At 40.7% G+C, this 25,078-nt stretch overlaps 1 protein-coding gene across 3 annotated transcripts; it reads left to right on the top strand.

The window, feature by feature from the left end:
• The first annotated feature begins 626 nt into the window (after positions 1-626).
• miga2 (mitoguardin 2) lies at positions 627-24,021 on the top strand. 3 transcript variants are annotated; one of them, XM_036587532.1, is made up of 16 exons: positions 627-707; positions 3,290-3,578; positions 6,514-6,721; positions 7,638-7,753; positions 8,981-9,101; positions 9,382-9,500; positions 9,770-9,887; positions 9,991-10,097; positions 10,250-10,362; positions 12,797-12,869; positions 14,879-14,965; positions 16,128-16,226; positions 16,887-17,021; positions 17,748-17,801; positions 18,701-18,817; positions 22,096-24,021. In XM_036587532.1, the coding sequence occupies exons 2-16, from the start codon at positions 3,483-3,485 to the stop codon at positions 22,318-22,320; spliced, it is 1,788 nt and encodes a 595-aa protein (XP_036443425.1). In that variant the 5' UTR covers positions 627-707; positions 3,290-3,482; the 3' UTR covers positions 22,321-24,021. The 3 variants fall into 3 exon arrangements, with proteins under 3 accessions (XP_036443425.1, XP_036443426.1, XP_036443428.1); XM_036587533.1 differs by having other exon boundaries at positions 636-711; positions 22,096-22,320; XM_036587535.1 differs by having other exon boundaries at positions 688-1,010; positions 22,096-22,320.
• The last annotated feature ends 1,057 nt before the right edge of the window (positions 24,022-25,078 follow it).

Here is a 25,078-nt window from a genome sequence, read left to right as displayed (position 1 = left end):
CTGTCTGCGTGGGTTTCCTCCGGTTTCCTCCCACAGTCCAAAGACTGTGTATCCGGCCGATTGGAGATGTTAAATTGCCCCTAGGTGTGAGTGTGGGTGTGAATGTATATGTCTGTCTGCCCTGCGATGGACTGGTGACCTGTCCAGGGTGTATCCTGCCTTCCGCCTAATGACTGCTGGGATAGGTTCCAGCTCCCCCCATGACCCAGGAGGATAAGTGGCTTAGAAGGTGTGTGTGTGTGTGCGTGTGTGTGTAAATATTTAATATATACAAAAGTGAAAATTAAACAATTTCTCAATCAAAAAAGACATCTGACACATTCAAAGCATCTTTATAGACACAGTATTATTATTTTTGAATAATCATTGTGGACACGACTTCACTCGCAAATGAGAAAATGAAGCTTACTGAATCAATGAATCGGTCGTTGGATTTGATGAAAAAGACAGCGAGAAAGAATCGATTCTGAAAACTGAATCGGATCTCCCGTCCCTGTCGAAAGTCGTTATGGTCCATGTCATTGGAGGGTCGATGTAACGCGCCCGTCCGTTCTGCGACTCGATTGGTCCAGTTTTACGGAGAGAGCGCTGCTATTGGTCAGCCCGGTTGTCGGTCAAGCGTCGCCCCGCCCACAGCGAAAGTGATGTTCGTGCGTGAAATGCGGCGTCGTTGGGAACGTCCTTCTGCAGCAGCAGTGCGAGGGGGAGTGAGTATGTCCGCTTGGTTTTCAGCTCTGTTTCTCTCGGTGGTCGATTCGTGAATATTTCAGCGGTTTTTAATGGATCACTACCTACAAGACGGTCATTAATTCGGCTCAAAACGGCCACGGGACGATGGACTGTCTTGGCTGCTGCTAGCGAGTAGCTAGCTGGCTAACTGGCTCTGGTGTGCTGCCTGTAGAGACATTGGGTCCGTCCCAATATTCACTGAACTGACCTGCCTCCTTATGGAGCTGACTAGTATATTAAAGGGAAGCTCCACCGATTTATCAAAAATTCTACATAACTAGGTAAATTATAGCGTCAGAATTGTTCACAGTGGTGGTGATAGGAACCAGACGTCCACCTCTAAAAGCTCCCTCACAGAAAGATATTGCAGGAAATGGCCATGAATACGCTGAGACGTTGTTTTATGGTAATATTGTGCTAAAGTTTTGGCTTACAGTATATTTTAATCCATTCATTCATCCGTTCATGGCGGAGGGATATGTATGCAGGGCACTACACAGCAAAATAGTCCCAAAAGAAATCGTATTGTTTCGTGTTATTGACTAATTTATCATCGTGATTTCATATACAAAGCTCAGAAGGCTCGTGTAGGTTCACTAGTGGTTCTGAATAGTAAATAAAATGGCTGTATTCCTGTTGGTCATGGTTCCCCTGGTTCCTGTCACCACCACTGTAAAGAAATCTGAGTCTCTACAATGAACTGTTTCACATCAGACTTCTCTGATGACTGTTTACATATCAAGGACTGAATATTGAGAAATTTTGAAGCATTGGTGGAATTCTCCTTTAAGTTAAATGGAAGCTTATAAGTCACAGTTTGTCAGTCTTGCTTCCTTTGTAGCGCACGTTTTCGTGTTTTATCTGCTCCAGAACCCACAGTTTAATCCCATGAAGGGCTTTATAATGTGCTTGTGAGTTGAATCAGGCCTGGAAAATATCATTTTTCAGATTTTTTTTAGTGCAGATGGAATGCAGGAGCGCTATTTACTGAGATGGGAAGCCGTTGGAAAGGCTGCCTATATAGACAGACCATTGAGTATTGGGACACAGCCACTGACAGCAGGACCAAGTGCAGAGGGAAATGTTATGTTTACTGGTTTTACTGCCTCCATGGTGAGTCAAACAGAAGAGCTGCCTCTTGTATAAAACCAGCAAGGTCCTCAAAAGGCTTTAGCACAGCTCAGCCAGCTTGTCAGTCTGCATTCCTGTATGTGACTTCACTGCTCACCACTTAGAATCATTCACTACCAACTCCAGGTCTAATAACCTGCATGTTTGTTTCAGTGATAAGAGACATGTGAACTCTAATTTGGTCAATCTGACACTGTCACAAGGGTAGGTTCACTGAAGCTCCACCGATTTATATCCCACATTTTTCTAATTTTATTTTTTCCTGTGAGGTATTTTTGGACCAAAAACAGTCATCATTCATTTGTACATAACCCTTTTCCAATCTCTCCTTATCTCTTAGAATTGAACAGACTGTTTTCATTACTGCGTCTATAAAGGGTCAACATCCTACGTTTTTCTGGTGTTTTATTTTTTCCCCTTGAAGTCCACTTACAACATATTTGCGCTTGTGTGGTCACAGTTTATTTTTCATGAGCACTGGCTGCTTTTTATCCTTGAGAATGTTTTTGTTACTCGGCCTTTAAGACTGCTATATGTAAACGAGCTTTGTTCTGATTGGCCGTCCTGTATTGTGCCTCATTAAAAAAAACATGCAAAGCTGAAACACTCCCCTTACTTTCATATTAATGAGCAGGCTGAACTGCTGAAGGCCAAATAGGTGGATATATGTAAATGAGTTCTTGTGACATCACAAAAACAATTAAAAATGGGCTGTTTTGGCAGCACAGTTTTCATATAAGGACACTATGGTGTTTGGAGTGAATGGCATGTTTAGAAACTTTGACAGTGCTTCACACTGCAAACTTTTATTTTGGAAAAAGAGCTTTGAGGAAGATGTAATTTTCCATGATATGGGCCTTTTAAGAATGATATATGTAAATGAGCTCAATTCTGATTCGAAAAGCAGTAGCTGAAAGTAGTTGAAACATGACGGAGGTAGACTTATGTAGGCTAAATAGGAGGTTATGTGCAAATAAATTTTGTATCATCATAGAAATAACGACTTCAGAATGGACAGCATGGACTGAGGAGTGAATGGTACATTTTGTAACAGTGCCTACAGACTTTTATTTTGGATAAAAGAGCTTTGAGGAAGATTTCCATGATATGGGCCCTTTAAATTAGGTTTGCTAGGTTTGGGGACTGTACCAGAACAGGCTGAGTATACAGTACATTGAAGGCACAGCTTTTTCTTCATGTGTGCGTTCAGGAAATAGAGTCACGCCAAGTGCCGACGTCTTTGTCCTTTGGTGTCAGTTTCAAATCATGTTGAGAAATATCAGAGTAACTCGACGACCTCGCGTTGGATTCCGCTCTTGCCAAGCAACGTCCACTGTGTGTTGAAATGTGAGCTTGTTATGCTGTTTATTTAAGCAAAGGCACTAAAGGCAGCCAATCAGTCTGATAAGTACCTTTCTGTTGTTTCCAGGCAACCGTGATGATCAGCCATGGAACAGTGAGAAGCCAAAGGCCTGGATCCGTTTTAACCCCGAGTTCATAGGACAAGGCCAGTGACCGCCACCCTGTTCGGACTGATCTGTGGTCAGCGTGAAGGCCGGAGGGCAGGACTGTGGATGTGAAGGCCGCGCGTGGAGTGGTGGGAGGGGTGGAGCAGTGTGGCGATGTCTATCAGAAGGGCAGAGGGCATGTCCATCATGCAGGCCTTAGCCATGACCGTGGCTGAGATACCTGTGTTTCTCTACTCCACCTTCGGCCAGGTGTGGACACCTTACCATACATACAGTAGCCCACCTGGGCACAAAGGTCCCCTCCGTTCAACATTTTTTAACCCCTTAAAGAAATAGGTTGGGGGAAATGTACATGATACTATACTTGCTCTGAATGCAGTTTTGCTTTTTTAAATACAGAACTAGAGCTGCTAGGCTAACAGTGCTAACAAACACTGGAAGTCACAAATACTTGCCAAAATCCTTATGTACTATCCACAAATGATGTCAGTAAGTTATGTAATCAAATGGCATGGACATTATTTACAATTAAATGGAACTACATTCATTTGCATAATGTCTTGCTTTCTAATACTATTCCATCTTCAAGCTCTAGGATGAGGGTCGGCAACATGTGGCTCTTTTACTGTCCTGTTGTGGCTCCACAGCTGAATTAGATTTGTAGGTAAAAATAAAATAATCCTCCTTTACAGTAAAATAAAGCTCTGCTGGTCGTTCAACACAGTTTAACAATAAATGGTCTTAAACTCTGGAGTTAATGTAGAACTGCTAATTCACCCTTTAACCCTGAAGATCAGCGCAGACTGCTGGTCACCATAGCAACACAGACAACAGTCTCGCCTAGCTAGGAGCTAACGAAAAGGCAAAGAGAAAGATTTAAGACGAACATCGATAATTTGGAGACGAATGGACTAATTAGTGTTTATAGTCACTCCAGCTGGTTTCCTGATACGTTTAATCTGCAATGAGAAACTCAAACACTAAAATGTTGTGAAGTCTCGTTCTCCAGCCTCTTGTTTGAATTCTCCTGTTCCACCTTAAATGGTGCAGCAGTTACATTCTGGCACCTCAGGCACCATTTAAGGTGGAGCGGGAAAATTTGAGCAAGAAGCTGGTGAATGAGAAGCGACTTCAGCCTCGTAAAAAGTCGAATGCTGAGAGACATTTTAGAAGAAACTGTTCTACATTTGAGGAAAAGTTTCCTGCCGGAGATGCAAGAAAAGCGGCTGTAGCTAAGCTAAAGCTTAAAGCAGAGCAAAGTAAGATAACAAAATGTTGTGACCTAGACTGATTAAAGGGTCTAGACTGACCCTTTCAGTCAGTTTCAGTCTTTGAGAATGTAAAAATGACCCCTAAAGGCCCCTAAAGACGATTATTTGCTACTCTGACCGCCATCGTGGTCTGCCTGCAGTGCACATACACTCGAATGGCTGATCTTACCTTTGCCTCACCTATTCGAGTCTTATCTTACCGTGACCTGAGTTTGCCCCAGCATTAGCACTCTGGGCAACTTCCACTGCAAACAGATAAACATCAGTTGTAGGTTATTGATTGTTAACTTGCCCAATTTTCTGTAAACAGTTCAGAAACTGAACTGAAACTGAAGTTCTAAGTCGCTTAGGATGGTAAGGCTGAATATTTTCTGAATATTTTCAGCCACTGTGTTCCCAACATGCGAAACCGATCAGGTCTTATCTGCTTCAGCTCTATTGTTCACCCTCCAGTCATAGTTTAAACTTCAGTCCAGGAGTCTGATCACTGTCTGTGTCTCCATCTCCAGTGTGAAAAGCAGTTTTCCTTTCACTTCCAGATGTTCTGAAGGCGTCTGAGTCTCTGCTTTCTCTCTGTTTATCTCCCTCTTTGTTTGTTTTCCTTTAAACTAACTGTCCTTCCCTTTGTGTCCTCAGGAAGGAGCTGTGAGCTCATTTTCACTTTCTCTTAGACGGTTTATCAAATTTCACGGCTTAGTTTGGTTTCATGAAGTGTGCACGTGTCTAATCGGGTCAAAGTTCAGGTTGAAAAAAGAATAGAATGATTTTAGACGGCTGGCTGTGTTTCAACCAGCATGACTTCTCGAAACACTTCTGGATCTGGAGTGAAATTTACCTGCTTTTTCAGCAGAATCATTCATAAAAGTAGACCTGAAACTCATGGTGGCCGACATACAAACATCTATATCCATATATATATATATATATATATATATATATATATATATATATATATATATATATATATATATAATTCCAAATTTCAGTGCATAAAGATATTAATTAATTTATTTTGTATTATTTATTATTTATTTTTTATATTTATCAAAAAACTAAAAATATTTCTAAAATAGTGGCTTTACATGAGAGGGAAAAAAGTTCTTAATTTCTAATGTAAGTTAAAGTATTATGTATTTAAATGTATTTGTTCATATAAAAATATTGTTTTATCTATTATATATTTATAAATAGTTACTCTGTATACTATTAGTCTGTTGATCATAAAGTTTTCATACAGAGTAAAGGATTGCTGAAGAAAAATAATGATGGAGATACGTGTTTTTTAATTTGCACACTTGAAGATGTGAATGATAGTGTAACAGGTAGGCGCATAATTTATTTTTTCTGTTTTTTTTATTTTTATTTAAGTTTTAAGTACTATTTTAGTACAAAACTGTTATACCGTTATTATTGTATTATTACAATAATAGTAGTATCATCATTGCTTCTGTGGGACGGCTACTACTATTATCATACTAGTTATATCCAAAACATTGTGTGTTAAGGTCATGAAGATGCATTTAGAGCTACATCTAAAGAGGGTAATATCTATTATTTGTGTACGGATATTGTCATTATCTTCAGAAAACTTCATTATAGGGGAAGGTAAATAATTGCTAAACTTTTAATGTACATTAATAGACAAGATTTAATTTATTGTCACTTTGGACCGTTTCCATCAGTCCATTCATGTTGAAATGTTCATACAATGTAAAGGGCAAAAAAGATTTTACGGTTTTGATTGACTGTTATAGTTTATATTATAGCGCCCCCTGCCCCATCTCCCTGATTCTGATTTTCCTCTCTGTTTCACATTTCTCCTCCTTTTCTCTCTCTCTTCCTCTCCTCTTCCTTCCCCCCATTTTTTAATTTTATTAATTAATTTATTTTTTTGCTCCTACTTCCTCTCTCAGTCTATTTTCTCTCAGCTGCGGTTGACTCCCAGCCTGAAGAAGGTATTGTTTGCGACGGCTCTGGGCAGCGTCGCCCTGGCGCTGACTGCGCATCACCTGAAGCGGCGGGGCAGAAAGAGGAAGCAGGCAGCGGAGAAATCGGCAGTGAAGCCAGTGGGCATTCCTGAACAGCTGCTCCGCTCCGGCAGACCTGCTTCACTAAAGAGGGGTGAGGATGCACATCTGCCTTCATCACTGCCTCCTTCACACTGTTTACAGAGTCCTCTTACTCCCAAGTTCATCAGCTAAGACCTGTTTGCTTCATTAGTTCTGGGCTGGAGCTACGAGGCTACTGTCACACACATGTCTGAAGGAGCCCTCCACTACAACTGGTGTAAACGTGCTTGCTTGCTTCCTACGGTGGTCCTGCAGTAGCCTTGAGTGAGATTTTCTTCCTCTTCCTTGTAGTGATCTACGCTATATGGCCAAAAGTATGCGGACACCTGACCGTCACACTTATCTGAGCTTGTTGATCATCCCATTCCAAAACTATGGGCAATTACATGGATTGATTGACGTCACAGGGATTCCCATTGGTTGTATGATGTGTAATGCATGCTGGGTATTGTAGTTAGAGAACACTGAAGAATGAAAAGTTGAAAATTGTATAAAATAGTGAATTTTGTCAAGCTGATGAAGCATGCAGTGTTGTATTATAGAATACTATATAATGCACCTAATAATGTATTTAACCCTAATGTTGGGCCCGAATGGCACGTTAAGTGATCTCAAATAGGCTTGTATTGGGTTTTTGACACTGAATGACCTTCTGCTTTCTATAAAAAAGGAGAAGCACGTCTGTTTGAGATTACTTAGCAATGCCGTGCTGTTTGAGGCTAATTTTAGGCATACAGTTTGCATGGTAAGTGGTGAAGTATAAGTTTCCATTTCTTTTTCCTTTAAACTATTTGTTTAAGGTGGACTTTCCCTTGAGGGCTGAGGGCTGGGGATCATGTCCTGTAATACTTGATTGGAACACTTTATTGTTTACTGTCCATAATCAGTTTTATAAATTGTTTTAATGAACGTTTTTTAGTTTTATTAATGTAACATTAGGTTTTTAATGTGGCTTTGCTTGTTTTCAGGTCCATTTCCAGGACGGCAGATGATGAGCCCTAGCACTCGCAGCAATGACACAATGAGTGGAATCTCGTCGCTCGCTGCCAGCAAACACTCCAGTTCATCACACAGCATCGCTTCGGTATGATAATAATAATAAAAGTTACATTTTATATACACCTTTTTCAAACCCCAGGACGCTTTACAACAGCACTACAAATCGGCAACAAACAAAACACTTACTGTTCCCCTGCTGGCATGGAGAAACCCCTTGACCCCGATGTACAGTCTTGCAGCTTGCATCCCAGTCAGACTGTGCTACCAACTGGCCTGTGGCCCAGTCAAACTCTGCTTCCATAGTTAAGAGTCTCCCAGCTTGTGGCCCAGACAAACTACCCTTCAGGGGTGAAAAGTTTTCCAGGCTGAGGCCCAGTCAGGGTCTCTGCTGCAGCAGTGAAGAGTGTTCTGGCTCACGGCACAGTTAAACTCCACTTCCATGGTAAAAAGTCTCCCGGCTTGCAGCCAAACCAAATTCTGCCATCATGGTGCAAAGTCACCCGGCTTGAGGCCCAGTCATACTTTTTTCCTCCCAGATTTATGGCTCACGGCCCAGTACTGCGGTGATAATCCTGGGTGAGAAGTCTCCCAGCCTGTGGCCAGGACAAACTCTGCCTTTGTGGTGAAAATCCGTTTACCTCAGTGAGTCACCCGGCCTGTGGCCCAGTCAAACTCCACTACAGTGGTGACAAGTGTCCCTGATCAAGACCTAGTTAAACTCCGCTCCCGGCCTGTGGCCCAATCAAACTTCACTAACATGGTGAAAAGTCTCTTGGCTCATGGCCCAGTCAGACCCCACTATGGCAGTAAAGAATCTCCAGGCTAGCTCACGACCCAGTTAAACTCCGCTCCTGGCCTGTGGCTCAATCAAACTTTGCTTCCACAATGAAAAATCTCCCAGCTATTGGCCCAGTCACACTCTGCTGTGGCAGTGAAAAGTCTTCAAGTCTGCGGCCCAGTCATACTCTGCTACCATTGTGAAAAGCCTCCTAGTTTGTGGGCCACTCAGACTCCGCTACAGCAGGGAAAAGTGTCTTAGCACACAGCCCAGTCACATTCCACTAATGTGTAGAAAAATCACCTGCCTCACGGCCCAGTCAGACTCCACTACCATGGTGAAAGTCTCCCATCTCATGGCCCAGTCAGACTCAACTTGCGCTGTAAAAGCCTCCTGGCTTGCACACCAAACAAATCACAAATATAATATTCCAGTTCATCACACAGCATCACTTTAGCATGATACACACACCACTTCTTTCTTTTTCTTTTTTTAATTTCGGCAGGACTCACTGGCCGTGTTTGTGTTTTGCAGGCACGACTCCCTTCTTCTCCAAACCAGCCAGCTGCTGCAGCCACACCATGGGAGGCGGAGCCAGTGGCAGAGGAGCCTGGAGCGATAGAAGATGCGAACGCAGAAAACCTGTACATCATGGGTAATTTAGCCTGGCAAAGTTTACAGTAACATTAAAAGACAGCTCTTTGGTGGATTTTGTAAATGGTTGAGATGCAGCCTCTACTTCTTTCAAATAATAGGCTTTTAGGGGTAATTTTTAAATGTTTGTAGATTTGATAGTTTGGTAAAAGACATCCCTTCTTTAGTTCTGTAAATGAGATCTTTTTGCTGAACTTCTGCATTAAAGAGTTTATTTAATTGCGTTATGCCTGCTGTAGTTAGAGCCGCTTGTATAATAATGCTGTAATTCTAATCTGTAGGTATGGAGCTGTTTGAAGAGGCGCTTCAAAAATGGGAGCAGGCTCTTAACGTCAGGCACAGAACCCAGTCTGAAGCCTCTGCCAGTAACAGCCTTGCCCTGCAGGGGGCAGTGCTCACGGTAAAACACACACTGAGGAATAAAAATACTCAACATGAGGTGTTTTCACACATACAGCCTTATAAAGGTCTTTAGGTTTAGGTTTTCACGTGTGAATAGGAGTTTACAGAAGGCCAGCAGATCATCTTTGGCAACTTGATTGAAGAAATGGTGCTGCAGCGTTTTAAAAAGCACCTTTAAATCATTGGACATGATGGTATAAAGCTTCAGCTGTCCATTCACAACAAGCTTTAAGTGAAAGTAAGGCCTGTGCACTTTGATTCCCGCAGCCGGAATCACATCATCGGAAGTTTGCAGAAAAACTGGAGTCCCTCCTGCACCGTGCTTATCATCTGCAGGAAGACTTCGGCAGCACTATACCTCCTGACAGCCTGCTGGCTGACCTGGGTGAGTTCACACACACAGGCAAAAGCACCTACATTCATACAGTAACCATCCTACTGAGTATTTAACATCCACTGTATATTTGGTGTGTTGTTTGTTTTGACAGAAAGTGAAGGCACATTGATTCTGCCCACAGTGGAGAGCTCCCATCGGGTGCAGGACGACGACACCACAACCATCACGTCCGACGATTCTTTCTTCTCTGCAGCCGAGGTCAGGACCCACACTCTCGACGCTCTGAGAGCTGCACCTTTTGGTTTTTACCTGTGGTGTAATTGTTCTTGTTAATCTCTCTCTCTGTCTCTCTCTCTCCCTCTCTCTCCCTCTCCCTCTATCTCCCTCTTTCTCCCTCTCTCTCCCTACAGCTGTTTGATGCATTCTCCCTAGATGAGGTGTATCAGCCATTGAGGCCTGCGGCTCTGTATGAAGAGGCTCTGAGTTTGGTGACGGAAGGAACAGTATCCTGCAGATCATTCAGGTAGTGTACAATACTTAGCTCACACTAATATTAGGCCTGGCCCAAACAGCATTTTACAAGTTTCTGAACAAGTGCTCGCATATTTGTTCTCACATAACCCTTTAAAATGATAATATTTACTTTTCATAATTAACAATAATTTAAACGTTTGTTGCTGCAGGTCAAAATACATCCAGTAGGCATATTAATAATCAGGCTGAAGCCCAGCTGCTGGCGCGCTGTGTGTGGCTATGATAGAATCCGTAGTTGATGCCCTCTCATTGAAGTACCGCTTTTATTAGTCACTTATATTTGACATAATAAGTGCGTTTACATGCACTTAATAATCCGATAACTGAAGAAAATCAGATTTTGTCAGTAATCTGATCAATGTTTTTATGTGCACTTCGGTAATCAGATGATGTAAAAAAAACTCAGGTCTACGTGAGTCGGACAGTAATCAGATTTCTGCTTTGCAACCAGCCAGTAAACTCACAGAAGAAGACGTGATGTAAACGTAATGTTAAACTCAAACTTCATGCCACAGCTTTTTAAAAAAAATATTGCACCACTTTACCTGAAAATATGAACATATATCATCTAGAATATTTAAATCCTTCATTTCGTCGAGAATGTATTTGGTTTCAGCGTCGCTCTAAAAGTGTGTTGCTGCGTCTCGCAGTGACGCTGCTCGCTTGTTTCTGGTACCGCAGTCTGTTTTCACACATGCTCAGACTGAGAAATCTGAAAGAAATCAGAGTAAGAGAAATCTGATTACTGAGCTAAAATCCAGCCTCGTTATCAGATTTCTAAACCTCACTCCGATCTAAGGAATCAGAGTGTGCTGTTTACATGACAGTTTGAATAATCAAGTTTTTATTTTCTTTTGTATATTATTTTATTTGACCAGCTTGCCATTTTTTAATCATGGAAATCAGAATTGAGGGCTACACCGCGGGCTAAATTGGGCTCAGAATTGAGCTCAGTGAAAACGCAGCAGACCCTCGATCATCTCCTGTCTAGTTCACTGCATCTAAAGTGTCATGTTGGGCAGTGGACACAAGGGAATGCCTGACCTTTTTAGGTTCCTCTTAGCCCAGCACGGACACTAAAGCAACTGCTGCGCTTCTGTTCTCTCGTACCACCCGAGAAGCCGTCTGACTCATTCAGCTGCATCAGACGAGGCTGTAAGCTTTAAATATATGGGACGCATGTTTGAGACAAATGACTTGAGAAATTAGATAAACCTAAAGGTTGAAGCTCAAAGTTTGAAGCTTGGTTTCTTATTTGAATTTTCCATTCCACCTTAAATAATGCTATAGTTACATTCAGATGCCTGTACAGGTGCCAGAGTGTAACTGCTGCTCCATTTAAGGTGGAATGGAAAATTCAAATAAGAAGCCAAATTCAGCCTTGTGGACATTCAGAGGTGAAAAACAACATTTAGCAGCGTTGTTGTCTGGCCTGCAGGGCTAGAGTTAAAAAGCAGTATTGACAGGTTTATCTACATTGTCCGGATTTGCTTTTACTTTTTTTGCACACTTAAAATATTTTCAGATTAACTTTTAATGTTTCCTACTAAATAGTGAATAATAAGCCACAATTAACATACAGAAATTGCTTTACTTCAGCATCTAAAAGGGTTTTGTTTGAAAATATATAAATACAGTGATACCGAAACTGACATAAATGTAATTATACCGTGATGTCAATTATTTGGCCATACCGCTTTCGGGACCAACGGCTATCCCCTTCAACTCCAGGCCTCCAACATAATATTATTAATTAACACCCCTTATCTGGGGTGTTGTGATGTCACCTTAAACTCCATTAGTCCCCTTTCAAAACTTCCCCTTCACTTGGCCTCTCTGCATACAACACTTATTTATTTATTTATTTATTTATTTATTTTTTAAAGCTGATTTCAGCCAGTTTGTACCAGTCTATCTCATCCTACAAGGCCATACTGAACCATATATCATATGGGCTTATATGGGTTCATGAGAGTTCACTTTTAAGTACCTGCAAGTAAGGTCATCTAAGTTCATCTGCTTTTGGAAAGCCCCCGAACTGGCAGACTATAGCCTGATACTTCCTATATTACCTCTTAGTGAGAAATTAACATTCCCTTTTAGTCGATGCTTGACTATTTGATTATTGATTACATGTCTAATCTATTTACTTGTTGATTAAGGGTGTATTTATTCAAAATCTTCCATCACCGCCCACTGTTACCCCCTTATACACGATCCATCTGTCAGAGTAGTTTAATAATCATTCTCTTCCATAAATTTGATCTCATTGCTAAACTTAATGTTAAATACGCCTGTTTGCTCTGAGTACAGAGAGAGTGAGTAGGTAGGTGTGGTGTAGAGATCAGAGATCTGTCAGGTTCTGTGCTCCCCTCAGTGCAGCAACACACAGCTGAAGCACTGTTTATTTTTGTGCTCTACAGGACGGAGATGCTGGAGTGTTACAGTGATCAGGACTTCCTGGCCAAGCTACACTGCGTTCGACAGGCTTTCCACGTCAGTACACACACACACACACACACACACACACACACAGTAGTGCTGTCAGATGGAATCAGAAATCCAATTTGAATTTTAAATATTTTCATATATTTTAGTTTTCAATTCATTATGAAACCAAAAAAATTGTAAATGCTAAGTCAGCGTTATGTCACATAAATCCACTACAGGGTGGTCAGCATAGCAAGCCCCCCCCCTAAAAGCACACAGTGTTCAAACCATTTAATCTCAATCTGGGGTTGTGACATGGTTGTGCACAAAGGTGCAGAGGCCTGTTCTGACTTATCTTTGAGAATGACTTGTCCATAAAATCCCAGTGCCAGTGGTGTCTTATCACTTTGTTCAAACTGTCACATTTGAATGTGCATTTTCTGAGAGTTTGATGAATATTTGAATGTCGAGTTTTATTTTGACAGCCCCCGACACACAGATATAAAGATTTACTTCTTTAAGTGGGGGATCTCACAGTCAGGCTGCCATTTATCCCTAGTAATGTTTACATAGAAAGAAAGAATGAATAAGAGGACTTTTCTTCCTCCTGTGATCTTGAGGAAATTTTGGATGATACAGCGTCTTGTTGAATGTGTGACTTGTGGAATAGAGATGTAATAGACGTGAATGTGTGGTATTTAATGATTGTATTTCAATGCAGAGTGTAGTTGTACTGGGCTGGTACAGGCAAAGACGCTGTTTTCTTAGATAGATAGGTTTTTATTAATGTTTAAGTTCTTTATCTTAAATTTGCACACAGGTTGATGAGAAGGACATTTTACCTGTGTTTGAAATGTATTTATCTTAACATTACCTACGGATTTATAAATGCTATGCCAGGGCTCGGCAACCCAAATGTTACGAAGAGCTATTTTGTCCTTTCAATATAAATCAAACCACAACATTTTATATCCATTTTACCATCTTGGCTGTTAACGTGTCTCAGTATGTGCTGATGTACTAGTATAGGATGACAAATATAATATAAACGAAAATGCAGACTTACTTTGCTCTGCTTTAAGCTTTAGCTCAGCTATAGCTGCTTTTTTTGGCATCGCCAGCAGGAAACTTTTCCTCAAATGTGGAACAGTTTCTTCTAAAATGTCTCTCAGCGTTCGTCTTTTTTACGGGGCTGAAGTCGTTTTTCATTCACCAGCTTCTTGCTCAAATTTTCCCGCTCCACCTTAAATGGTGCCTGAGATGCCGGTACTGCTGTACCTTTTAAGGTGGAACGGGAGAATTCAAACAAGGAGCTGGTGAATGAGAAGCAACTACACCTTCTCGACTTTTTAGTGTTTTTTAGTGTCAGTTTTGCATTGCAGATTAAACGTATCAGGAAACCAGCAGGAGGAATTATAAATGCAAATAAGTCCATTCGTCTCTAAATTATCGATGTTCGTCTTAAATCTTTCTCTTTGCCATTTCGTTAGCTACTAGCTAGGCGAGATCGTTGTCTACGTTGCTAAGGTGACCAGCAGTCTGCGCTGATCTTCAGGGTTAAAGGGTGAATCAGCAGTTCTACATTAACTGCAGTGTTTAAGATCATTTATTGTTAAACTGTGTTGAACGATCAGCAGAGCTTTATTTTACTGTAAAGGAGGATTATTTTATTTTTACCTACAAATCTGATTCTGCTGTGGAGCCACAACAGGGCAGTAAAAGAGCTGCATGCGGCTCTAGAGCCTCATGTTGCCGACCCCTATGCTATACAAGTGCGACACAAATGGCAGCCCACGTATATTCACATACACACTGTAACCGTCTCTTGCTTTACTGATGTGTGCTCTCTTTGTGGTAGTCGGTAGGTTCTGATGTGTGTGTGTGTGTATGTATGTATGTGTGTGTGTGTGTGTGTATGTATGTATGTGTGTGTGTGTGTGTATGTATGTATGTGTGTGTGTGTGTGTGTATGTATGTATGTGTGTGTGTGTGTGTGTATGTATGTATGTGTGTGTGTGGGGGTGTGTGTGTATGTATGTATGTATGTATGTATGTATGTGTGGGTGTGTGTGTAGGTGCTGCTGTTGGATGAAACTCACAGGACCTTCTTCATGGAGACGGGCAAACAGATGATCACTGGACTCATGATCAAAGCCAACAAGGTACCAAAACACATGTACATCTTGTAGTGGGTGGTATAGTAAAGGAGAATTACATTGGTTTTTCCTCAAATTTTCAGCATTATCTAATGGTTAATATGTAAACAAAGTCGTTCAGAGTGGTTTGGTGTGAAAGGCTTTGTTCTAGAGAAACTTACTGAATCAGAACTGTTCACAGTGGTGGTGATAGGAACCAGACGTCCACCTCTAAAAGCTCCCTCACTGAAAGTTACTACATGAAATGGTTATGAATTCACTGCCTGATGGCTGAGACACTGTTTTATGGTAGTTTTACAAGTAAAGTTTTGGCCTAAAATTAATTTTTTGAATGGAGGAACGGTACATGCAGGATGCTGAAAGGCTAAATAGTACACAAAGAAGAAATACTCTTTTTGGATTTTGGCCATCATTTTATCTTTTTCAGCATTACAAATAAAACGGTTTGTGTTGCAGGCATGGCGACTCCTGGTTCCTATCAATACCACTGTAACAACATCTTAGAAACATTAATGCACCATTTCACATCAAAACCACACACACGCACAACGGAGTCCAAAAGTCTGAGACCACAATGAAAATCTGGTATTTTTTCATTTAAACCTGGAAATAAACAACAGAAAGATTTAGAATCTTAAATTTTAAAGCAAAGAAAAGCTATGAAATGAAATAACAATTAAAATGAAGAAGAAACATATAAAAATAAAATAATGTACTGTTTCTAGGTTGCTATTCAAATAGTAGCAAATTTGAGAAATTGTTAAGGTCTTTTTTTATATGTCTTAATTATTTATATACATCTTAATTATACCGCCCACCAATAATTACATATAAATGTAGTGTTTTTTTTGCATTAAAACGTCGTCTCATTTTTGGTTGCATCACTGAGCACCAGCAGGTGGGGCAAAATAATATCGACCAATAAAATATTACCTCCCCCTCCCAGCTTTCATGGAGAGAAAACACTCAGCTAGTTTAGAGACCCTCCCTGATACCCTGTTTCACCCACAATCACATCACAGTATGGAAGAAGAAACCTTATAATTTCTCATTTTCTCGAGTGTCATTGCAGTTTTCATTATGAATTGTGGAACAGAAATATAATCGTTTTATTTCCCCATGTGGCTTTTCCTCCGTTCATTCACTCTCTCTGTCTGTGTGTGTTTAGAGTCCAAAGGCATTTTTGGAGAGTTATCAGGACATGCTGCTCTACACTCAGCGAGAGGAGACCTGGCCCACCACCAAAATGGAGCTGGAGGGACGAGGGGTCTGTCTGTCTGCATTTTCTTAACCACTTTGTCCTTCTTTTAGAGGAGAATTCCCTTATTTTTAAATGTCTGCATGGTCCAGTGGTTGAGATGTAAACAAAGTGGTAAACGTCTGTGAATAATTCTCACTCTAAGTTTCTCTAGAACAGAGCGTTTCACATCTTTACACTGTTATTATGCAGAAAGTTCGAAAAATGGGTGGAATTCCCCTTTAGGTTTTTAACTCTACACAAGATGATCTGTAAGGAGACAACTGTGTTTTTTGAGCTAATTTATATCATTTTAATACAACATTTTAGTTGACCTCTGAACAGATGTTAGTCAAATGGTTGCCATGGTAACAGAATAAGAATCATTTTAGCAGGACATGAGCTGCAGTGTGCTTTTATTTTGGCTCTTGGCACATTTCTTACCTCTTATGATTTTTGCTGTTTATTAGAAACAAAACAACAGAATTAATATTTTAGAAAAATATTGATATTATTTTTTTTTATAGAAAATTATGAATTATTTCTCTTATTTGTTTTTTTTTATCTAATTTTAACAGATGAGCTGACTATCATTTATTAGCCCCTCAAACAGTTGTTAATGCTTTATGTGTGATTTCATATAAATATCTGGTGGTGTGTTTGACCCTTTGACCTTCGGCCTGTGCGTAGGTGGTGTGTATGAACTTCTTTGACATTGTTCTGGACTTCATTCTCATGGATGCGTTTGAGGACCTGGAGAACCCGCCCACCTCTGTGGTTGCTGTTTTACGGAACCGATGGCTCTCTGATAGTTTTAAAGAGACGGTACGCAAAAAAACATAATATATCATATATTTAAACAATATTAGTTCAGTGGATCTCAGGCTTTGAGATTGTCAGACTCAAGTTTTGTGGTTTTCTGAAAAACACTCTGGGCTGAAACACTCTTTAGAACTTCAGTGTGACTGGGCAGGGCTAAACGGCTATAGGCTTAATACCAATACCATCGTCATGACGGTGATGTCATGACGATGGTATTGATAGGAACCAGGAGTTGCAATGTCTGCAATATGTAAATGTGTGAATGGGCAGGGCTAAACGGCTATGGGCTTAATGGGTAATCAAACACCCATTAAGCCTACAAATGTTGTCATTACAATGGTATTGATAGGAACCGGCACTAAGTAAATATGTTGTTTTCACAGCATCACAAGAACAGTGAATTGGAAATGGGCAGTTTTTGTAGCTTAGTGTCCGTATGTGGACTATATGGCTCTTCCCCTGCTTACCATACCCTTAAACACTACACCTCCACCTGACCCTCATGAAAGGCTTAGTAAGTAAGCAGTTGAGTCAAGTGTAGAGCATGGGTTCCTCAAGACCAGAATTGGGAACCACTGCATTACAGTTCCAGAAATAAATAAATAGTAATAGCTGTGTACATTATTATATTTAAATAGTTATAACTATGTACACTATTTTGTCTGCTAAAAATACTACTGTCATTTATTTATTTATTAATTTAATGATCTTTGTTCAACCCCCCCTCAGGCTTTAGCCACGGCATGTTGGTCGGTGCTGAAAGCTAAGAGAAGATTACTGTTGGTAAGTTTTTATATATTTGAAAATAAACAAATCACCCTCTGCCATCATGGCATTCACATACATGAACCTAGTTGCTTTCCCTTATTTATTCATTCTGATCCTGCAGAAGTCAGCAAGATTCAGCAAGTACACTATTTGGCCAAAAGTAATTGAGTTCGTTCAGGTGTTTCAGCCACACCCACTGCTAACAGGTGTATAAAATCAAGCACGTAGCCATGCAATCTCCATAGACACTGGCAGTAGATAATACTACTAGTAATACTGAAGAGCTCAATGACTTTAAACATGGCACTGTCATAGGATGTCACCTTTGCTGCAAGTGTATTGTGACATTTTTGCCCTGCTAGATCTGCCCCAGACAACCGTAAGTGCTATTATTGTGAAATGGAAGCATCTAGGAGCAACAACAGCTGAGCCACGAAGCGACAGACCATGCAAACTCACAGAGCGGGGCTGCCGAGTGCTGAAGCGCATAGTATGAAAAAATCCCCTCTCCTCTGTAGCATCACTCACTATAGAATTCCAGACTAGACGAAGAATAAACGCTGACACAGGCAGCTGTGTAAACAGCTGTTAGCGTTTGCTGGCTAGTTAATGCAGCTGACTTCAGAATCTTTAGCTTTGAGAAGCTTGTTTGTTGTAGTTTGTTGTAGTTTGTTGTTGTCTTCTGCTTCTGTTTGTTTTCTGTACTTTTTTCTGATTGATCCGCTTAAATCCATGGTTTTAAAGTATGTTGTTCAGCGTGATCACGTGATGTGTTACTGCCGCTGATATTAGTTGCACAACGCTTTACATTGTTGCAACTCAAGTGCAATTTAGTTTCATGTAGGTTTCAAGCAACTGACGTTGCAAGAAAGTTTCAGTATATGAAACCAGCGTTATTTCGACGTCTGTTTCAGGTTCCGGATGGCTTTATTTCTCATTTCTATGCCATTTCGGAACACGTGAGCCCAGTTCTGGCGTTTGGTTTTCTGGGTCCCAGGCAGTACTTGAGCGAGGTGTGCACCATTTTCAAGGTAAGAAACAATCCTTTTGGTCAGAGCACACGTCTGCAGTGTAGTTCCATGCATTGAGAGCATTTGAAGGGTGAATTATTCCTTATGATGTGGCTGATATTATCATACTTTCTGTACATTGTTTGAAACAAGTTTCAAAATACACTGTTCCCGCCAAACTCTACACAATGCATATATGAAAACTAAGCTGCCAGTATAGCCTGGTTCAACGTGATGTTTGTAACGTCACATGCAGTTTTAAAGGTACAGTAACAAACGCAGCCTGCTTAGTTATAATTGGTGTAGAGATGTTGGAAATTGGTAATGTAAAAATGAATATAAAGTATATACGAATATAAAGTAGTTTCGTATTAAGAACTAAAAATGTGCAAATATGGCAAAACCATTTTGTTGTTATTTTTGATGACTTTTAGTATTTGAGTTTGACCTGCAGCCCAGCAGCACACCTGAGATTATAACTCCTGTAATCTGAGTGGAAACTTAATCCAAATCACCCTGCAATCCATCTCATCCCTTAATCTCTCTCAGATGTGTAATCTCTCTTCATCTTTCCTCTGTCCTTGTTTCGCAAATAGAAGTAAATTGATTTGATTTGCAGTCATTCAACCAGCTATTAATTATTCAGTTAAATAACAATAATAATAATAATAATAATTATTACATGAAAACTACACATTTCTTGAAACTAGAGATAAAAATGGTTTGTAGAAATGAATAAATGCACAGATCTGTACATTCAGAATGAATATACACTGCTGTTTAAAAGTTTGGATTCACTTAATGTCAATAATTGTCACTTTTATTTCAGTAATAACTAACGACTAACAAGATTTTAGTAAATGATAAATGATTCAATTTACAGTAATGCCAAATTATTAGCCCAGAGACTTTAACAGTTCTAATATATAAAGTTTATAATCACTTAAAAATACTTTTATAATTTATGTTAATTCTGTATAGTTTTATATTATTATTTTATAATAACCCCCTTTCACAGCAGTCATAAAGTGCCATTTCTGTCTGTTTTTGTAGCTCTTTCAGTTTATCCTCTAGATTAAAAAATGCATATAAGCAAAAAAGTCAACATGTATAAAAGTGCTTTTATTGTATTGTATTGCATTATATTGTTTAGACAACATTATATTATATAGACAACAGTGCCTTATTCATCTGATAACAGAGTTAAAGGAAAAATATTTAATTTGATCATATTAATTTGAAGTATCGAGAACAGGGGTCTTTAATTAAAATTCAGTAAGGTCCAGTTAGAGAAAATATCCTCAAGCAAAGGTCCAGAACATCATAATGTCTAACTTACATCATGAGTCAGTAGCCACATTTACATGCAGCCTGATAATCCATTAATAATCCGACTAATAGCTCAATCGGAATAGAACACGTCCATGTAAACACCTCAAACGGAATAGTCTAGTCCGATTGAGGCCATTCGGAATACAGTTTCTATCCGACTGATCGAGGTGGGTAAACCTGTAAATAATCCATTAAATAGAAGAATAATATCCGTGTAAACGCCTGAATCCGATTACATTCCCTATCGGAAAGTTTAAGTCCGTTCTGATCATGTTCGTCGTGTCATAGTGAAAGTTTATACCGTTCAACGTGGCGGAGCAGAAACTGGTCTGTAGAGGAGACGAAGTTTATGCTCTGATCTTTAAAAGACGGCGGTGGGACGGACGTCCAGCTTATGTGTCTCAGAACACGACGTCTTCCTCTCGGCCTTCTTTAATAAGGACATGTGAAGGACGTTTTCCTGAGTCTGACATCATTATAAAGCAATTAAAAACACAAGCGCGCCAACTGGAAACTCATCTCACGCGGACTGGACCTCACGTGATGTTCACTGTCATGGTAACGTTTACTCTAAGCGCTACTTCACGCATGCGCATCATTTTGCATCGGATTACTTGTAGTGAGCATGTAAACGAAGATTTTCCATCAAATTGTTGAATAGAGTGTGTATATAAACACCTCAGTCTGAATCCGTAATCAGATTGTATTCAATCGGATTGGCAAAAATCTTTGCATGTAAACTTCGCCAGTGCCATATACTGTTTACTGAAGTAGCCTAGTAGGTATATCAACATCTTATACAGTCAACAACTGAATGTCAAATCAAATAAAGTACAGTTCAGTCATATTTCAATATTTATTATCAGTTTTCTCTTTTTAGATCACGCCATGTGAAATAACTTCTGACTCACTTTCTTCTCCGACTGCTGTTTCTCGCCTCGTCCCTCCCCTGTGTGTGCGCGTCACTCACTCGAGTCTCAGTGCTCATCGTAATGCACAGATCTGATTGGCTGAGTATCGTCACGTGTGATATATACAACGCATGCGATTGGTCTGTGAGTCTCCCGGGCCGCTAAATCTACTGTAAAGGCTAGAAAAGATTAAAATAGGACCACCCCGTCGAAATTAAATAATTCTCCATAGTTTATCAGTTAAAGGTCCAGTTCCGCATAGGACAGCATCTGGGTCCAGACTTGGTTGCTCCTGAGTAGTGCAACTGTCTAAGCGTTGACCCTGTCATCAGGAGATTGCACATTCAATCCCTGGTGATGCTACAGCCGTCCGTGGCCAGGAGTCCAAGAGAGCACAACTGGCCTTGCTCTCCCTCCATCACTCAGTGCGATGCCAGCCAGCGCAGACATCTGTTAGCTGACGTAACAGGTCTGGCAGTTGGCGCTTTCCTCCGGGTGCGTTCGTCTGTCCAGTGCGTTTGAAAAGTTGCGGTGGCACTTCACAGGTCTTGGAGGAAGCCTGTTTTAGCCTTTGCCCTCCAAGTGCTGGTGGTTTCATCTGATTAAAGGGAGTCCTAACTAGTGGGTGGAGTTTAAATTGGGAGAAATTTAGGGAAAAATCCTCTCCCCTCACCTCAATTTCGATTCCGCTGGCAGAATGACCAGTAGGGGGCCTGCAGAAAGAGGTTAAAAGGATGGTTTAATGCTGTTCTGACCTATAGTGATTGCGCAGAGTGAGTCTCAGGTACTGAAAAACAGCAGCACATGTTTGTTTGCACTATTAATAATATTGAACTGTTTACGAAACAGTGCGATTATCGCCGTTATCTATCAAGTGACTAATTAATTAAAACCAATGAAGTTGTAGATTAGCATCATATTATCATCTAATCATTTTGAAACCAAAAACAGGGTTTCATAGTATAGAAAATGCTGATTCCAAGCTTTAGTAAATGTTCGCTAGACTTGTATTTGTGAATATTATCTGATTAACGCTTCTCTCTTCTGATTCAACAGCAACAGATAGTGCAGTACCTGAAGGACATGTTTGACCACGATAAGGTGCGCTACACCTCCATGCAGTCATTGGCTGAGGACATCCTGAGTCTGTCCCACAGGCGAACAGACATCCTGCTGGGCTATCTGGGCATCGGCAGTCTCCCCGAGGCCAACGGAGCGCTGCCCGTTAGTCCGTCCCATGCAGACGACGACCATCCGCTTCTGGGTGACCAGAAGGACTAACGCACAGCTGGAGTTAAGCTGGAGTTTGGAGGTCTGCTTGAAAGAAGAAGTCGGAATTGTACGCTTGGAATTCTCCAAATCTAGAACCCATTCTTTAGCAGCTTTCAGGGTGTTTGCCACTGAAGCTAAGACACATGAACAGCCAAATATCGCCAGCACCAATAAATCCATCAGTTATTATTAGAGGATGGAAATGTAGACCATCTGAGAGAAAACCTTTCAGTCTGAAATGGCGAGATCACCGGAACACACGACTGATTGATCACTTGGGCCTGCAGATTCTGCTGATTGAGATTCCACTGAGATTATTACAGTATCCAGCCTGGCTCGTGCGAAAGGCTGGAGAACATTGCTGCTTTCGGAATTTATCCTCAAATCACAGTAGAAGCTGTCTGGACAGGTTCAGAAGCTAAAGGGAATAACAAGGATTTATGTAGATCCCAAAATAACGCTCGCTAGCCCAGTTTTGCATCCGCTGCTCAGCCCTATTTCTGTCGCTTTGTCTTCTTTCTCTCGTTCTCACAACCAAGCACACAAAGATTTGACATAATCATGTCTCTCGTTTAGGGACCGCCACACTTCTGCAGCCATAAGCTGTTTGCATATCAGTTGTGCGTATCGGCGAGAAGTGAAAGTCTCAGTATGTGTAAGAGCCAGTAAGTTGTGTTATGTTATGTTACTCCAGAAAGGCAAGATTAGACTGCTGTGTTGGCCAAATGAAGAAGTAGGTAATGTCATTTGAATATCTGCAGCAGGTCAGGGCACATGAGGTAGGGTTTTTGCATAGTTCTTCTGAGTAACACTAGGCTGGAAGGGCAAACTGCTCTTTTGGGGCAGCAGTTCTCAAACTGGGGGCCTGCAGGTGGTCGCTAAGGGGGCTGCAGAAAAATCTAAGGAGCTTAATAACTTTTCATTTTGTCAAAGTGTTAAATTTGCTTTGGCTACATATAAAAGTGCTAGTTGTGGAAATATAGATGAAGTTAAATACATGCCAACCAGTCACGACTAAGTGTCACAGAACAGTGGCATGTCTCTTTTATGTGCAGGTCAGTGATGGTTGTGGAGAAAGCTAGCAAAATGGACAAGGTTCTGGTAAGACAAGGTCCTTGTTCGTTAAAAAAAATGCTTAAATAAGGTATCACGTCCTCTCAATCCTTAAATGATGTAAAGGTCAGAGACTTTGGGTTGGAACCACGTCATGCATCTTTATATGTTCATGTCAGGCTCAAAAAGAAGGTCAGTCTCCATGTTTAGGAGCCGATATAAGTTTTCTTTTAATTCTCTTTCAATGCGCTCGCAATTGTCAGATCCATCCGCTCGGGGAAGGGCTTCAAAGCACAGCCGACGTTACTCACATCCTGTGCAGTTGCTCATTTTCACCAGAGAGGTCGCCAAATTCCCACACTTACATAGTGTAGATTAACACTAAGTGGAAGTAATCACTGGGGGCACAAAGGGGGATTAAAAACCTTTGGGAACTGCTGCTTTAGGGCATCATTTGCACACAGAGAATCTGAAAATTGTTCATAAAAGGCTGTTTCACAAGTTAGCTAGTGTTAAAGTAGCGCTGAGTTGAGTTGCAAGTTGGCTGAACCAGTTAGATTCCAACCCTGAGTCCAGTTTTTTCGACCACCCTTTTTGTCATGTTATGCTAAGACCTGATCCTGAAGTCCCCCTGAAAAGATTTTCGACACAGTTAATAATTTTAAAGTATACATTTCTTTAAAGCTTAAAGGCTGGCGTGCACCTCTGTATGCCACCAAATCCAGAGCAGATGTTTGTGGCTTGAAATTTTTAAGTTGAATCATTGCTAATCATCTGTAACTAGCCTGGCCATGTCATATTTCACCTCGATTAAACTTGAAATCAGGGAACTTGTGAAGAGTTAGTTAGCAGATAATTTCACTAAAAGATATTGGAAGTTTTATTTCATTAAATCTATATGAGGAGAGTGTAGAATGAGCTTGAGCTTGATGTTTATCTGAGCTTTTTTGCAAGGCTTTCTATGTGCTACAGCTGCGCTATCTGATACCCGGCACCTCTGGTGGTGCTGCGCTTGTCGTCCACTGTGCAGTAGCCTTTTGCTGGCTGCAGTAGTCTTTCTAAGCTTCTTAGATTAACCCCCATTTTAATTCCGGTTTTAACAAGCCCTCATCCACTTGACCTCATCGTTTCTCCACAGGAGACTCCCCATTGCCACCTAAAGGCCCGTTCCATTACTGCATTAGTGCTTCTAAATGAGAAGTCATGCTTTCCCAAATAGGTGTCCATGATTAGGAAAGCTAACCGTAATAGAAAAATCTCCTGCACTCATTATCAGTGATACTCAGTAGCAGCAGGGCATTTAGGTTGGTGGAATTCCACCAAACTATTTGCTTTAGTAAATGGTTAAGATGTAAACGGTCATTCAGGGTGGTTTGATGTGAAATGCTCCGTTCAGAGACGTTTAATGCCTCTAAATGTTGTCTCATGAAATGGTTATGAATACCTTGCCTGATGTCGGAAACACTGAGTGTGTTTACATGCAATTAATAATCTGATAACTGCAGAAAATCAGATTTTGTCAGTAATGTGATCAATGCACTTACATGCACTTGAGTAATCAGATAATGGGGAAACTCAGGGTCTACATGAGTCAGACAGTAATCGGACTTCTGCTTTGCAACCAGCCAATAAACTCACAGAAGAAGGCGTGACGTAAACGTAATGTAAAACCTAAACTTCATGCCGCGGCTTTTTTTTAAGCATCGCGCCGCTT

The sequence above is a fragment of the Colossoma macropomum genome, unplaced genomic scaffold (genome assembly GCF_904425465.1).
Source record: "Colossoma macropomum unplaced genomic scaffold, Colossoma_macropomum, whole genome shotgun sequence".
NCBI classification, from domain to species: domain Eukaryota; kingdom Metazoa; phylum Chordata; class Actinopteri; order Characiformes; family Serrasalmidae; genus Colossoma; species Colossoma macropomum.
The sequence above is the reverse complement of the archived record's forward strand: the minus strand, read 5'-3'. Positions and strand labels throughout refer to the sequence as shown.

Excerpts from the sequence above, each read along its gene's own strand:
- miga2 (XM_036587532.1), top strand. The coding sequence starts at position 3,483 with ATGTCTATCAGAAGGGCAGAGGGCATGTCCATCATGCAGGCCTTAGCC. Across the intron at positions 14,966-16,127 it reads TCATGATCAAAGCCAACAAG|AGTCCAAAGGCATTTTTGGA; the intron begins GTACCAAAACAC and ends GTGTGTGTTTAG. Across the intron at positions 17,022-17,747 it reads CTGATAGTTTTAAAGAGACG|GCTTTAGCCACGGCATGTTG; the intron begins GTACGCAAAAAA and ends ACCCCCCCTCAG.